Source organism: Penicillium riverlandense (assembly GCF_028828495.1).
Source record: "Penicillium riverlandense strain IBT 135883 chromosome Unknown utg000001l_segment0_segment0, whole genome shotgun sequence".
Classification (NCBI taxonomy): domain Eukaryota; kingdom Fungi; phylum Ascomycota; class Eurotiomycetes; order Eurotiales; family Aspergillaceae; genus Penicillium; species Penicillium riverlandense.
The window spans coordinates 5,354,239-5,369,957 of record NW_026643194.1 but is presented as its reverse complement, the minus strand read 5'-3'; the positions used below and the strand labels follow the sequence as shown (position 1 = coordinate 5,369,957).

The following is a 15,719-nucleotide window of genomic DNA, read 5'->3' as shown; positions in this document are numbered from 1 at the left end:
CTAACAAGCGCCGCCACCAGCACCACCACATGCTGCTCCCGTAGTATAAACATTCTCATGCCCAACACGAGCCGACCTCGTAGTCTGCCGCCTTGATCGTTCTCGTACAGCCAGCGCAGTCAGAAGCGCCATCCGATCAAACGATTCGCCATAGTCACCATACATATCCAAACGTCCCGTTACCAGCGAATCGCCATCGGACGAAAACACCGCCAGAACATGGCTCTGCTCATCGACAAGCTTGAGATTCCCATAAGGCCCATAGAAACTCCCCATCGAACGGGTCTTTTTCCAGGTGAGATGCGTCATCTGCCCATGGAGGGGAATCTGGAATGTATAATTCGGCGTCACCACGCCTTTCTTTGCCAGAGACAGCCATTCACCTGCCTCATCTAATCTGATGTCGCAGTTTGATGTGAAGCGTCGAAATTTGGAGAGCCCGACGATTGGGCCATCGATCTCGGTGCCATCGTGGATGGTCAAATCTGTTTGCTTGGACGCGTACTGCGAGTTCTCGACAAAATAATGTCGTTTTCCGCCCTCACCGTCGGATGCAACTACCTTGTAGTGGTGGCCCCAGGGCTCTTCGGTAACGTGAAATTGACTAGACATTTTAGAGGTGTTATCTAAGAGAAGTTCTGGATGAGTGGCTACTATTAGGTATATGTAAGATGTGTTTCTGGTGGCAATGCGGGCCCGTAGCATCGCCCATGGTTCGGGTTTGTTCTTCTCACATACCAAACTGATTCAAGCAACTTCGAATTCCACGATCCTATCCCGCGCGTTGGCGCAGACACGAATCATACAGTCAACCCTGATGTTCCTATGCTCGCATCCCTCGATATCTGCACCTGAACGCTCTGGTCGCTATAGTCGCCGATTAGGGCAATCAGGGTCTGGTGGGTGCGATGACGTTGATCAGTTTGGGGGCCAGTTTCACCCGCACTCATGCCTGTGTCTTAATCGCATTCGGTCGGCCTCGGAACCTACACCCCCGGATCTCGGGGGTGCACAGCACTACCTAACGAGGGAAGAGGGGAACGAGACTATCCTTCTAGGGTGTGACCCCTGCAGCTTTGCCACTTGCCGATGATCTTCAGGACCTGGTGGCGTGTATAGTCGATCTAGACGAGATATACCACCCTACGCAAGACACTCGCTCATTTTCAGTATGTAGTTTGCGTTGTAGTAATTGTGTATGGGTCCAAAGACCTACGCTCTTCGGACTGTTTCTTTGTTTATCACAATCCTTACTGACGCAGGCAGTGGTTGAGATAGATGAGACCTAGAGAATTGATCTGCAGCGTAATGTAATGACTAGGCCAGCCATTCCAACTTTCTTTTCTTCCCGGGTCCCGATCCTGAAACAGGCGATGTGCAAGACGTGCAAAATGTGCAGGCTGTTATACATTAATTGGCCATATCCAGACCTTTGAAGTAGTATGCAAGTTAATCACATCCTTCCCACATGGGAAGATCGTTCAAGTATCAAACTTTATACATCGTCGCTATGGGTGCGAGCCACTGCGGATTGGACGACCCACCTTCTCTTCAGACTATCAATGCAACACAATGATGTTATCAACCAGATTTTAAGATGAAGATCAAGCGATATCACAGCATTCGAAAACAACCAGAAACGCTAGACATGAGCTAGCGGCGCAACTATCGTCTCCACGTGGCTTGGATTGGCAAAGATTCCCAGACTCCGTAGCTTGTCTCAACTAAATGGTTGTTTACTTTGAGTAATGAAAACCAGCACAATCTCCAATATCGATGGGGGCCAAGCATAATGAGCGGGACTATCAATTTAGCACGTTTTAGAATCAAATCATTGTTCGTCTGTCTATAGAAATAAAGGCAAGTGAAACCCCAAGGTTGAATCAATATCCATATCATCGTCTTCAAATTATCCTAGCCATCCAATACCAAGTCTACTTTCACTTTGCTCATTTGCTTACCACTATGAAGCTCTCCACTGTCTTTTCAACCCTCGCCAGTCTTACCGCGGTGACTGCCATCCCTCTCTCATCACTCACCAAACCCATCAAACGTGACCCGAGCGACACATCCGGCAACTCCCAATTCGTGCTGCAGTGCGAAGGAGATACAATCCCCCAACCCGGTGGAGACGGTGGAGCCGGCGAAGGTGGCTCCAGCTATTTCTATAGCAATCTGCTCTTCAACGCCCAGGGCACTCAGATCAGCCCTGACGCCTGCACATCGGAGTCATATGGCATTTGCTCTAACTGTATCTTCTCCGGTGGAGGGCTCAGCTCCGCAACCAATGTCACCGGATGCTGGAACCCTCCCGGGGGCGAATCGGGCTGCAGCATCCAATTTATGTACAACGGTTATGACTACAACAGCCAAAATAGCGAGCCTTACTGCGGTCATGTCTCGGGCTTTGAGCCTTTCCAGTTCGACCTGAGTGCTATCTGTTACTTTGATGTTGGCACGCCTACCAACATGACGAGACGCGAGGCTCTAGGACACAAGTAGGGGTTTGCGATAGTCGATCATTGTGCTTGAGGAAGCAGGCCTTTCTCTTAGTTCGCTTTGGATATGATCTTCGCCATTCGTTTATCTTTGGAAAGGCAAGCCTTCGCCGCCATTGGTTGTGGTTAAGTTCCTTTCCATTTGTTTATGCTTGAGGAAACAGGCCTTCCTCGACATTCTTTGTGGGTATGCGTTTCACTTAGATGATAGATGTTTTGATGAATGTACGGAACATATACGTTGTGTGAGTCTGAATGAAACGGCCCATCGAACGGCCATATGAACAATGACCGTAACTGAGTGAACAATAAATAATGACTCAAAAAGCACATTCGGTGATTTGAGTCTGGGTACCTTTAATATGAGTTGGATACTCATGTAGACATCTTTTTGGGTACATTACATCCCGTAAGTGGTGTCACCACCTACACTCTTCGATTGTTTCTCGAGCCCTAATTCTAAGATCCACTAAACTGTATTTAGAGTAGCACAGAATATCAATATTCCTGTATCAGTGCCAATACAATATCATACCAGAATATGGCAGTTATGTCATGTCTCGTAACTGTATGGGGATCCATGGCAGCGAGAACTTTCCACGGAAATGCAAACACGTCAAATAAGAGGGCCAGGTAGACCTTGAGAAGCTAGCGAGCGCGTCACTTCCTAATGCCACTTCCGTGTCCAAGTGACAGTTTGGGGGCTTACTCGGTTCCAGACAGCGCAAGCAGTGACTTGCATTCCCTTGCTTACTTGCAGACTGCTCATGAACCTGCTTATCACTATCCTTAATGTGTCAGCCACAGCTTTCTTTACTTGACGCTTCGTGTCCCCCTCGGTATATTCTTAACTATCAATATCTGACAAAGCTAGCCCTACTAAGTCCGGCTTTGGTAAACTATATCATGGTCCACGGGATGCTTGATGTGGCCGTAGAGGAATATACCGAATGGCAGCTATCACGAGCAAGCAACGAGATGTTTAGGGATAACGTCAACAAAGCTCGCGAGTGACTCTCGAAAATTGTCTCAATCTCATGCAGATTCATGAAATCAAGACCCGGCTTTCTTCGTTAAGCCTGGCGTGAAAGTAGGTGCTGCCCGTCGGTTCGTCCGCGACATTGGCCTTTGGGTGAAACGACGCGACAGAAATTACTTGCCATGAAAATGATAGTAATTTAGTCTAGATACGATACAGTGAGTAGAGAACAGCCCCCAGTGGCACACTACATTTATCTCTCTGGATAGCCTCACATTGTACCGTAATACCACCGGTTCACCTGCCCAACCTGAATCTGCCAACTGAGACACCTTCGGGGTGATGAGATACTGCGCAGCGAACTACGTATCCTTGGCCAAGTTTTCATTCAAAAAGGCTAACCGCCATGAGATAGGGGTTACGTACTTGTGCACCCTTTAATGTATAAGAAGCCAGACTACTCAGCTTCCAGGTTATCCTTTATTACTTATTACAAGACCGTTCCGTCTTCGATCCCCCAGATAGACACCCAAAATATCTGTTCAGCATGAAGGTGGTCATCAGCACGTCAAGGGGGGTCGCTACAACAGTATCGCGAAATTGTCGACGGTGTCAGCAATCGAGGAGCATCGTGCAAGGCATATGTACAGTAGTAACTGGAACGGTCCATGGGAAAGGCAGACACGTAGAGAAAGTCATCAACACTTGCTACGTATGAAATTCTATGAACGTGATCCGACGTGATGCGTGTCCTAGGGCCAGTATACTTCCATTAATCGCATAACAGTCAGGCCGGAATTCGGTAGGAAGCCAGAGAACTTTTTCGCCGTTCAATTTTATCCACTGCCGGTGATCGATGGAGATCTCCAGATTCACATGATGTGAATTAGACGTTGGACTATCACACCTGGACTGAATATCAAGGGCTCCGAATTTAGTGCTTAGGAATGGATCGTCCTGAGGAATTTCGAGGTTCGTGACTATTGCTTCAACAGTCCAAGTCTGCTGCAGAGTACCCGTCAGAGTGTCCCAGAGCCGTACTGTCTTGTCAGTGGAGCTAGAAAACAATAGCCGGTTGTCGGGTGAGAAGGTGACCGCTAGAACCGTGCCTGAATGACCCTCAAGCTTCTGGTGCAGCGAGCCCGTCGCCGTGTCCCAAAGCAGGATAGCCTTTTCACCAGAGCCATCGTAGCCAGACGCTAGTATTCGGCCATCAGGCGAGAAGACCATCTCTACAACCGAACCGGAACAAGACTGGCTGTCGAGAGTCTCCCGTAGTGTGCCTTTCGCCAGGTCCCAAAGTCGCACAGTCCCATCACCGGAGCCAGACGCCAGTAGCTGGCCATCGGGCGAGAAGTCCACGGACCGAACCCAACTTGAATGACCTTTGAGTGTCTGCTGCAGCTTGCCCGTCGCTGTGTCCCAAAGCCGGATTGACTTATCATCAGAACCGGGCGCATGATCACCGGAAATGGACGCTAGTAGCTGGCCATTGGGCGAGAAGACCACAGATAGAACCCAACCTGAATGGCCTTCGAGAATATGCTGCAGCACGCCCGTCGCCAAATCCCAGAGCCGGACTGTTTTGTCATTGGAGCTAGACGCTAGTATCCGGCCGTCAGGTGAGAAGGCCACTGACGACTGAACCCAAATTGAATGGTCTTCGAGTGTTTGTTGCGGTGTGCCCGTCGCCGTGTTCCAGAGCCGGACTGTTCGATCACCGGAGCCGGAAGCCAGTAGCCGACCTTTGGGCGAGAAGGCTACCGACTTGACCCCACCTGAATGGCCTTCAAGAGTCTGCTGCAGTGTGCCCGTCGCCGTGTTCCAGAGCCGGACAGTCCGATCATCGGAGCCGGACGCTAGCTGGCCATCGGCTGAGAAAGCTACTGACTGCACCGGACCAGAATGGCCTTCAAGTGTCTGCTGTAGCGCACCTGTCGCCAGTTCCCAAAGCCGGATCATCTTATCATTGGAGCCGGACGCCAGTAGCTGGCCGTCTGGTGAGAAGGCGACCGATAGAACCGCATCTGAATGACCCTCGAGTGTCTGCTGCAGCGTGCCCGTTGCTGTGTCCCAAAGCCGGACCGTCTTATCACTGGAGCTAGACGCTAAAAGCTGGCCGTCAGGTGAGAACGCTACCGACCAAACCCATTTTAAATGGCCCTCGAGTGCCTGTAATTCTGCGCTCCATGTTTCGTCAACATGTGGTAACCGGTATATCCAAGTAGGAAGCTCCGCTTTAAACTCTCTACGGATTATTGACTTTCGGGGAGCGAATATAAGTCCTGAGCAATAAAGTTGAAGGGGCGCCTCATCGGCTATTTGGAGGTTTTTAAGCATAAAGCGCCTTGTGTCACGTAGGAAATCAGACAACACAGGATGTTGGTCGGCCTATATATATCAGCGTGAATTATATGTACCTGTCTTTGGGACTTACAAGAATAACTGTCTGGAGGAGATCGAGAATCCTTACTACTTCTGATGCGAGGCTTAGTAGGCTCATTGCTTCTACCCAATGCAGGAAATGTCTCCGGAGAAACAAGAGAGCATCATCTGTCACATCATTCAAGTCTGTGCATTGTACTAAATGATGTGCCCAATATCGACAGGCGTATTGCAATTCTGGAGAAAGACAGTGATCGATAGTCTGGCGATTAATCTCTACACGTCGGGTTCCGTCGCTTGGTAGACCACATATATTTTTCCGTAGATTTTGGCACACAAGAAGACATTTTATGGTCAACTTATAGTGCATCTCTTTCTTATCCACCCCAAAGGGAGTTCTCTCGCGGGTTTCCGGATCTAGAAGAAAGTCTCGAAATGATAGGTGTAAGAGTCGTATTGGCAAAGTCTCGTCATCTGGCACACTCAGAACTGAGTGTAGAGAATCCAACCTGAGATGAATAAGCCTCTCGGAGACTCCTAGAAGCCTCGAAAGTGAGATAACTGTGAGCGGGCTCTCTAGTGTCACGATTGCACCAATCACTTGGTGAAATTCTTGAACTAGTTGCTTTTTCCGTTTCTCAATTTGTCCGCTGAGGAGCCGATTGAGCACGGGAAGATACGTTCCATCCAATTTAGATTCGTCATTTCGACGTGCAAGGATCTCAGTGAGACTATCCTCTGGGTCCCAAAATGGGTCTTCAAAAACACGGCAAATAGTAGCGGCAAAAATGAATAATGGAAGAGACATTGCCACTAGAGTTTGAAGATTTATGTCTCCGGGCCAATCGTTAGGCAAGAGACGTTCTCTCCTAATCTCTGAAAGTCGATGATTCAAGAATAGAGATATGTCGTGCTTAATGGCCTCCCTAGAAATTTTATGGAGAATTAAGTCTCTATGATCATAGTGTGCAAGCTTTGAGAAACCCAGGCGGATTTGCAATTCAGGCCTGCTAGTTAGGAAAAATCGCAGCCGTAGAGCATTTGACTTCTGTAGCTGTGGCAGAAGTTGGAGTATGAGCCGCACATCATTATCTCCTTCACATTCGTCTAATGCGTCAATCACTATCAATACTGTCTGGGTTGGGAGATCAGATCGTTTTAAGCTTAGGAGTGGCTGAAGGAGCAATTTATCAAACTGCTCCTTCATCGCCTTCGCCGCAATATCTGGGTAATCATGGACTGCTTTCTGGATAGAAGGGATCAGCTGGGGAACGGTAGTTGCTAGCTTCTTTGCGACTGTTGGAAACAGTTTCATAGCATTCCCTCGATCACCTTCACCCCTCTTGAAGAAAAAGCTTGCCCCGAGTGACTTAGCTTCGCTAAAAGATTTTGCCACTGTTCGAGAGATGGTCGATTTTCCTGTCCCAGCCATGCCGTTCAACCAGAAGAGACATCTTCCCTGTGGAGAGAAAGCCCACTGTCTAATCTCATGGAGGATATCCGTCCTCGTGCCTGGGAGACATTCGTCCTCATGCTGATCCACGTATGAGTCGAGGGCAGCCCCGTGCACGATTGGCAACCTGTCGTCTAGGTCTATCATAAGGGTCAGTACGATCTACCCTGAATGAAAATTCCCGTGCCGTACTTGGTGGCAGATGAAACGCCGCTGTGATCGGGCCGTGATTGATCCCCACCTGTAATCCAGAATTCAAGTCACCAAATGATATCAGGGCATCCATGATCACAGCACAGAAGGTTCGTTCGCATTCAGGAGAAACATGCGGGGTATGCGTCACTTAAGTGAGAACATGTCAACTTAGCCCGTCATCAGGTGACGTATTTGGGCGAAAAGACCTATTCTCACCCCGCGTGTCGGCCAATCTCGCTGTTTTGTTTCAGCTGTAAATAATCTATCTCCCGCAGTAACTAATATATATAGCATCATAATGTACCTTGGAGCCGCAGCTCCGGTCTTGCACGAAATACAAGTCTAAAGAAATTTGTGGAATTCCAAATCCGCCTTGCAGTAAGTCCGGACTCTACCATCGCTTAGTCGGGCCGAGCCGAACGGTAAGCCACTTTACCAAATTTTTAGTTCTTTGTGAAGGAGCTAATACATAATGCGCCCTAACTGCCACCACCTCCCAACTTGTGATGATCGGCGATATGATCGGCAGCAAAATTGTCCAATTGGTCCAAGCAGTCGGCTAGGAGAAGAACAGGACAAAGAACGCGTTGCAAAAGGACCCAAGAAAGAATCGGAGAGTCAGGTGGTGAATTGGGCTGAACTTTGCTCTAGTAGCTGTGGTACACCTCCTCTACAATAAACCAGTGTGCCGGAAGTGTCCCTCTGAGCTTTCCTCCCTCGCGCCAACCACATCAATACTCCATTCGGGGAAGTTATCGAATCCTTGAACCGGACTGTCTTCGTTGGACTGCCAATTTCGCCGAATAGAGGCTTTTAGCTCAGCGAAGAACTCCTCAATAGGATCTAGGTCTAGAGAATACGGAGGCAAGTACACTAGCTTTACACCGGCCTCTAAACACATCCGTTCTATTCGGTCGGAGTGATGGAAGGATGGGTTGTCTATGACTAGCACAGACTTCGGCTTGGGCCATTTACTATAATGCTAGAGAAGCTACTCGATCAAATCCTCAAAGAAGCACGCATCGGTCGGTCCTCGGAACACATTGAATTCGTCCTAGAAAAATCGTCATCTCATCAAGATAAAGGTTGGGATTTTCGAGTAGGTGATCGCAAAGAGCTTCTAGCATAACTAGAATGATGCTTCTTGGTCGACCATCTTTATTAGGGCGGTGCTTTGACACTGCCAAACATCCGTATATTAGAACAGATTCTCAGAATGATACGTCTGTTGCAGCTAGCAGCCTCTGCCATATTTGATACAGATAATTGGCCACTGTGGAGCATGTCATAGACTTAGCTCCTGCTTTGAAGGGGCAAGGTTCGGCGCCATTCTGGTGTAACCACCTGTGATTTATCGTTAAGAAGTCTCGTATAAAGATAGATGTTTTCGAGGGCGGGTAGCGAGAGTCTCGCGTATTAAACTTACAAGCCAATACACCCCACTATCGCCTCAGGTACTCTCTGGAAGAAACAATACAAGCCCCACTGACAGGGGTGATTCGGAAAATTCCCAGTAAGTACTAGTGTGGTTTAAATGATTAGGGTTCAGAAAACAGTCGAAGAGTTTACGTGGTGACACCACTTACGGGAGGGAGGTACTGTACGTCTACACTTGCTTTGGGTGACTAACATTAAATGCTTGATCTCGGCCTTGTTGCCTGAGGCACCAACACCGAGTGTTAGTTCCACCACTTAACTACCGTTCCTTCAGTCCTCCAATCCATCCCAGCAATATGCACCGGTCTTACCGTAGATTTCGTCCCTGCAGCTACCGTCACTCATACATGCACTTCTTCCCTCACCGGCCGAATGTTCGGTAGCGACTCGGGGATCCACACGCAATTTTGCCACCTATCTCATCACTCCCGCTGACAGTTTTCAAGGGTTTGTCAGTTGCCTCAATCTCGGCGATATGATTCGCTGCCCAATAATGAGCTCGTGAAGGGCAGGGCTGATTCATGTGGCCATGGAGTCTGGGTCCTCGGGATCCATGGATGTGTCGACAGAATAGGACAGCAGAGTCCCCACTTCCCCGGATCCTGTCATGCTCACGGAGATGGCCGCCGATTGCGCCTATTGGGTGCTTTTAGTCAACGGGTCATCAATTCCCTATCAGGCCAAAGGTCCCAAGTCTGCGCGACCACGCGCAGTATCCCCGGCTCTAGGCTCCGTGGCCGTAGGGCTTATAAAGACACTCTCAGCTTTCGCATGACCATCCGACGAGAGCAATATCCAATATATTCTGTAGCATCTCTACTACAGGTGTACTCCGAGCAGCCATTATGTTTAAAAGATTTAACCGGGTCAAGGAACCGCCATACCAAAACGGCAATGACGAACTACCTCGGGAGTCTGTTTCCACCAACGATCATGAGAAACTAGCCGGGGATGTCGTTGACACGAGAATCCCTCTTTTCACCTGGCGCTCTCTCGTCATGGGACTCTTTGTCTCAATGGGCGGCTTCCTTTTCGGCTACGATACCGGTCAGATCTCCGGCTTCCTGGAGATGAACAACTTTCTGTTACGCTATGGCGAGCCAGGTCCGGGTACTACTCCGGGTACTACCCACCATTTTACCAATGTACGAGCTGGTCTAATCGTTGCACTGGTGAGTTTTAATTCCCTACGCACTGCACCATATTTCTGACATGACCCAGCTATCTATTGGTACCTTGATTGGCGCCCTACTTGGTGCACCCATTGCGGACCGTATCGGACGCAAATGGTCCATCAGTGCCTGGTGTTTGATGGTTTGCATTGGTGTCACGATCCAAATCTCGTCGCCTTTCGGAAAGTGGTATCAGATTGCCGTGGGCCGTTTGATCGCCGGTCTTGGTGTTGGGGCAGTATCCTTGCTAGTCCCGATGTATCAAGCAGAGGCTGGACCGAGACACATTCGAGGAACTTTGATCAGGTATGCAGAGCCTTGTATATATCTGGTGGATCAAAACTCACATCTACCAGCACCTACCAGCTCTTCATCACGCTAGGGATTTTCGTTGCCAACTGTATCAACTTTGGAACTGAAAAACGGACAAATCCCTCGTCGTGGCGGATTCCAATGGGAATCACCTACGTCTGGGCCGTCACTCTTGGTGTCGGCATGGCTTTGTTCCCCGAAAGCCCTCGATACGATTACCGCCACGGAAAGGTCGACAAAGCTATAGATACACTGTCCAAGATCTACGGTATCCCTCCGAATCATCGTATGCTCAGGCTTGAGTTTGAGGAGATTAAGGAGAAGTATGAAGTGGAAGTTCGTAATGGTCAGGTTACGTGGGTCCAGCTCTTCCGTGCTCCCCGCATGGCATACCGCGTAGGCGTTGGTGTTGCTCTGCAGGCTCTGCAGCAACTTACAGGCGCCAATTACTTCTTCTACTATGTATGTGCCCGACGATCCTGAAAATTTGAAGCAACCCACTGATCTCTTGCAGGGAACCACGGTCTTTCAAGGCGCCGGCATCCACAATAGCTACGTAACCCAGATGATTCTCGGCGGGGTGAACTTCGGCACGACCTTCCTCGGTCTATATCTGATTGAAAACTACGGTCGACGCCGATCCCTGATTACCGGAGCGCTATGGATGTTCGTTTGCTTCATGGTCTTCGCTTCGGTAGGCCACTTCTCGCTCGACCGCCAGCACCCAGAAAACACCAAGTCCGCCGGCATTGCCATGGTGGTATTCGCATGTCTGTTTATTCTCGGGTTTGCCAGTACCTGGGGTCCGATGGTATGGACAATCATTGCGGAGCTGTACCCATCGCAGTACCGTGCTCGCGCGATGTCTCTCGCCACGGCATCGAACTGGCTCTGGAACTTTCTGCTCGCCTTTTTCACCCCGTTCATTGTCAGTGCCATTGATTTCCGGTTTGGTTACGTCTTCGCTGGATGCCTCTTCCTCGCGGCGGGATTGGTCTACTTCGCTGTCATCGAAGGCCAGGGTCGGACACTTGAGGAGATTGATACTATGTATCTCATGAAAGTGAAGCCGTGGAAGAGCTCCAAGTTTGTGTTCCCGGCTGATCCGGGCGTGATCCGTGGTTCGTTCGATAAGGGAAATGAGGCGCAAGCTCCGACGTCCGCACATGTTTTGGACCCAGCGAATGAGGTGCCAGATACTGTGCCTGAGGCTACTGGAACGCGTGCCGAGGAGTAATGGTCAGTTGTGGGCTTGACTATGGCCGGCATACGATTTGGCCTGGGTTGTTGTATAACAGACGCGTTTCTATATCTGTGTTTATATCTGTGCGTATACCTGTGTTTACATCTGTGTTATATCTATGTTTATAGTCGTGTTTATATTTGTATTTATATCCTTATTGAATACCACGCATTTCAACCTTTGATTATTGAAAAATGTCTATATTTGATACTGCTTGTACACGGCCCCAAGCACGGATAGAGAACAGTTGGAGTGAGCCTTGACTAAGTGATCTCCCAAAAGGGAAGGTACTGTAACGCCTCGCGCACATTTCTGCCATATGAGAGAGTGGGAGGGAGAAAAAGAAGCAAATAAAAAGAAAGAAAGCATCCTGGATTTGAACCCCTGGCGTGAACAAAAAAGAAACCAGTCGATCTGTCCTGGGGGGCTGGCAAGCCTTGTGGTCCCCCTGTGTGCGCTTACTTGGCATGAGCTACCTTTTCGGAAAGGAGAGGGGTTGAACCACTGCACCATCAGAAGGCTGGTTCTCGAATTTGCCCTTTTTGGGATGGTTTATATAGGAACCACGGTTGTCCGGAAGGGGAAACGGACTCCCAGACCTGTTTGATGTCTATCTTCTGACTTGCCTCCCATGAATGTTTAGATCACTATAAAGAAGAAAGGCCCACTAATGGGTTCCAAGAGGAAATGGAAGTCGATAGGCAAATTAAAAAAGAACAACGAAGGACCTGAACTCCTGGCATGAGCAAGAAAGAAGATGCATATACGCCCTCAATGCGACGCCAGGGTAAGAGGAACGTCTCCACTCCTATCACTTGTCTCTTGCTTGAGGAACAAGGTTTAAGCTGATATAGAAGGTACACTGGAATCAAATTGCATAATCAATCCAGGCAGGTAAAACATGGATTTACATCGTGGTCTTTATATACACTTCAAGTAATATATAAGGGGGAAAGTTGTCCGGAATAAATAGACTAGAATGTTAAGCACTATAAACAACATAAGTTGATACCAGGATACTGTGCAATATCACCAACGTGAGTAAGTTGCATTGGCCGTGATTTCCCAAAATGGAAGGTGCGGAGACACTCATTATACTGGCCAACAATATGAGAGGGTGGATAAAAAGGAAAAAAGAAGGAAATAAAAACAGAGAACCTCCTAGATTTGAACCCCCGGCCTGCAAAAAGAAACCAGTCACACCTGTCCCAAGGCGCTGGCAAGGCCTTGTTGCTGCCCCGCATGGATAAGCAAATTATTCTCAGCATGTACAGATGACAACCGCTACACCACCAAGCTTGCTGGTTCTTGTGCGTCTCACCATTGAATGGTTTATATACTCAGGTAGGAGAAGACTTATCCCGACTAGACAGTTGGCCTGGACCAACCACGAGGCCAATATCAACAACGGCAAGGACTCTGTTTCGCTATGGCTTCTCGCAAGTTTATCAAGCTAGCTTACTCATTAACTCTACTTTGGTAAACTTCTGCCCATTTATTTGAAAAACTGGTCGATTCTTTTCTGACGCGAATCATGCGCAGAGCTTCCGATTCCACCACGCGTTCGGTGCAGACCGCTAAGATGCGTCTTGCTGTCCACAGCTACGACAGTCATTCCCCAGCCTTGCAAGAGAGCCCCTTCTGAGACAGAGCTTCCTGGAACTGCATTCTCGAGAGTTGCTGGTAGAGTCACATCTTCAACACTGTTGTTTCCAGACCTCCGTGGCTGGTGTAAGTCGAACGATGATAGTGCTGGCGTCGCGACCCCCGGCGTCATCATACTGCGCTGAATATGAACCGTCATGAACCCCGTATTTGACCAGACAGGTTTCACAGCCATCTCGCCACCATGGCGCAAGGCTGTACCCGGTGCGATATGGACTTCCCTGGGATCGAATAGTCCAGCGAGACGGTTCCACAACACGCGCAGGATGAGTCCATGTGCTACGATGGCCACGTTCTGTTCATGATTCGGGTTTTGCTCGTCAAGAAGAAGTGGAAGGAGATGATCGCCGAGAAAGGAATTGGCTCTCTGTGTCATTGAGATGTGAGACTCGAATTCGGTATGGGTTGCTGCTGCTGCTGCTGATGATGATGCAGAGCCGCTCAAAGCATGAGAAGAGTTCCAGGACATTCCCTCCAACGACCCGAAGTCTCTTTCTCGCAGATCCCGAGTCAGGACGGGCGTCACCGACGATTGTGCGGCTTGCAGACGACAGATGCCTTCTGCTGTCAGACGTGCTCTGCACAGATCGGATGCAAACACCGCGCTGAAATTAACCGACTGAGCGACGAAATGCCGGGCCAGGGATTCTATCTGCAGTACTCCGTGGTTCGTCAGTGCTGAGTTGGTCGTTCCAGCCCTACATCTCTCTTGAATCAGCGCTTGAAGCTGTAGTTAACTACGTGCCGGTGGGTCTTACCATGCTTGTCCTACATTATGGATTGTTTCGGCGTGGCGAATGAGATATAGTCTCATCGTGAGGCGGTGCGTGTATGCATTGTGCCGATTGTGGGAGTGTTGTATCGAAGATGAGCTTGAACATGGATTGTCGGGCATCAGTCACGTGTTGTCATTCGAAATGAGCGGAAGATCATGTCCAGGCTAGTGAATACTACGACCTCATGTCTACAGGAAGAGGATGCAAGCGCGTGAGGGAATGAAATTGATGGACATTCAGCGGAGCAGATAGAAGTGGGAAACGGAATTGCCTTGAGAAACTAATTGCTCCGAGAAAAAGAGAAAGAAAAAAAGAACAAGAGGTATTCATGATCCATCAATCTACATCAGAAAGAAACGCCGACAAGGCCAAGCCTTGATCCCCCCAACACACACAGAGTTATTTTGAGAAAAAGCTTTTGGTGCGATCCGCTTATGCAGCGAGCTCGCGGATCTTCTCCTGGACGCGGGCCTTGCGCTGGGCGTGGGTGAGCTTGTTGACCTTGTACTTCTTGGACTCGGCCTTCCACTCAGCCTTGGACTTCTTGGGCTCCTCGTCCTCATCCTTCTTGAAGGGGTCCTCGCGGATGGCCTTGTGGGCCTCCTGGTAGATCTCCTCGAGGTCACCGGCGTCAATCTCCTCCTCGACGTACTTGGTGAACTGGGACTTGAAGCGCTCCTCATCCTCGTCGGCGAGGGTCTCCATGTACTCAGAGACGTGGCCACCGAAGATGTAGTTGCGGAGGGTGTCGGCATCCAGCTCCTCGGTCTCGATGTCGAAGCCGGGGAAACGCTTCTCGGAGTGGGGGATGAAGATACCACCGTCCGAGGCACCCTTCATGGCACCGAAGACACGGGCACCGGAGGAGGTGCGGACCAGACCGACATCAAGGAAAGCCTTGAAGGGGCGGCGCTCGCCCTCGTCGGTCTCGGCGGCCTCGGTGAGAGTGTACTCGCCATCGGCCTCCTCGACACCCTTGAAGTCCTCGTCCAGACCCAGCTTCTTGAGGGTGCGGCGGGCCAGCAGCAGACCGGTGGCGTAGGCAGCGGACCAGTTGGTCAGACCCTGGGTGATGCCGTAGCGCTTCAGCTCGTGGGCGTAGGCCGAAGCGAAGACCTTGTCACCGGAGATCTCGGAGTAGACGATCTGGGTGATGATGTCGCGGTTGGTGAAGCGGACGACCATGCGGTACTTGGGCGCATTGTACTTGTTCTTGGCCTGGGTGATCAGGCGCTTGCGGGCATAGTAGTCGGTCTTGCCCTCGCGGCGGCGGCGGTACTTAGTCTGGTAGCGACTGGATGGGAGTTAGCCAAAAAGTGGTTGATGAACATGGCAGATTTTCTTACCTGAAGTAGGCGTCGTTCTTGACGGTCTTGGTGAAAGGCTACATGGAGGGAAATCGAGTCAGCAATTTGCGCTTCAGAACCACCGAAGCATCTTGCATAACCCGGGACGGGAGGGAAGGAAAAAAAAAAATTTTGCTTCCAGGAAAAGCAGAATGGAATTATTCATCCATCTGCTGGAGCAGTTGGACTCACCATTGTGACGGTTGTCGACGGAGTGCTTGGTTAAGACAGAGGGTGGACAGAGAAGAGGAAGAAAAA

General features: G+C 49.7%; 6 protein-coding genes across 6 annotated transcripts; 2 read left to right on the top strand and 4 right to left on the bottom strand.

Annotated features, from left to right (window-relative positions):
• On the bottom strand, nt 1-612 carry N7474_002171 (uncharacterized protein; the record flags this gene model as incomplete). Its single annotated transcript, XM_057193586.1, has 1 exon — nt 1-612. The coding sequence occupies one exon, from the start codon at nt 610-612 to the stop codon at nt 1-3; it is 612 nt and encodes a 203-aa protein (XP_057058539.1).
• A 1,353-nt stretch (nt 613-1,965) lies between these two features.
• N7474_002170 (uncharacterized protein) lies at nt 1,966-2,502 on the top strand (the record flags this gene model as incomplete). The annotated part of the gene is made up of 1 exon (XM_057193585.1): nt 1,966-2,502. The coding sequence occupies one exon, from the start codon at nt 1,966-1,968 to the stop codon at nt 2,500-2,502; it is 537 nt and encodes a 178-aa protein (XP_057058538.1).
• A 1,683-nt stretch (nt 2,503-4,185) lies between these two features.
• On the bottom strand, nt 4,186-5,817 carry N7474_002169 (WD40 repeat domain-containing protein; the record flags this gene model as incomplete). Its single annotated transcript, XM_057193584.1, has 1 exon — nt 4,186-5,817. One exon carries the CDS (start codon nt 5,815-5,817, stop codon nt 4,186-4,188), a length of 1,632 nt encoding a protein of 543 aa, XP_057058537.1.
• A 3,975-nt stretch (nt 5,818-9,792) lies between these two features.
• Nucleotides 9,793-11,668, top strand: N7474_002168 (sugar porter family MFS transporter; the record flags this gene model as incomplete). The annotated part of the gene is made up of 4 exons (XM_057193583.1): nt 9,793-10,119; nt 10,169-10,425; nt 10,476-10,893; nt 10,946-11,668. The coding sequence occupies 4 exons, from the start codon at nt 9,793-9,795 to the stop codon at nt 11,666-11,668; spliced, it is 1,725 nt and encodes a 574-aa protein (XP_057058536.1).
• Nucleotides 11,669-13,169: 1,501 nt separating this feature from the next.
• Nucleotides 13,170-14,153, bottom strand: N7474_002167 (histidine phosphatase family protein; the record flags this gene model as incomplete). The annotated part of the gene is made up of 2 exons (XM_057193582.1): nt 13,170-14,066; nt 14,112-14,153. 2 exons carry the CDS (start codon nt 14,151-14,153, stop codon nt 13,170-13,172), a joined length of 939 nt encoding a protein of 312 aa, XP_057058535.1.
• Nucleotides 14,154-14,547: 394 nt separating this feature from the next.
• On the bottom strand, nt 14,548-15,656 carry N7474_002166 (60S ribosomal protein uL18; the record flags this gene model as incomplete). Its single annotated transcript, XM_057193581.1, has 3 exons — nt 14,548-15,409; nt 15,462-15,499; nt 15,654-15,656. 3 exons carry the CDS (start codon nt 15,654-15,656, stop codon nt 14,548-14,550), a joined length of 903 nt encoding a protein of 300 aa, XP_057058534.1.
• Between the last annotated feature and the right edge of the window lie 63 nt (nt 15,657-15,719).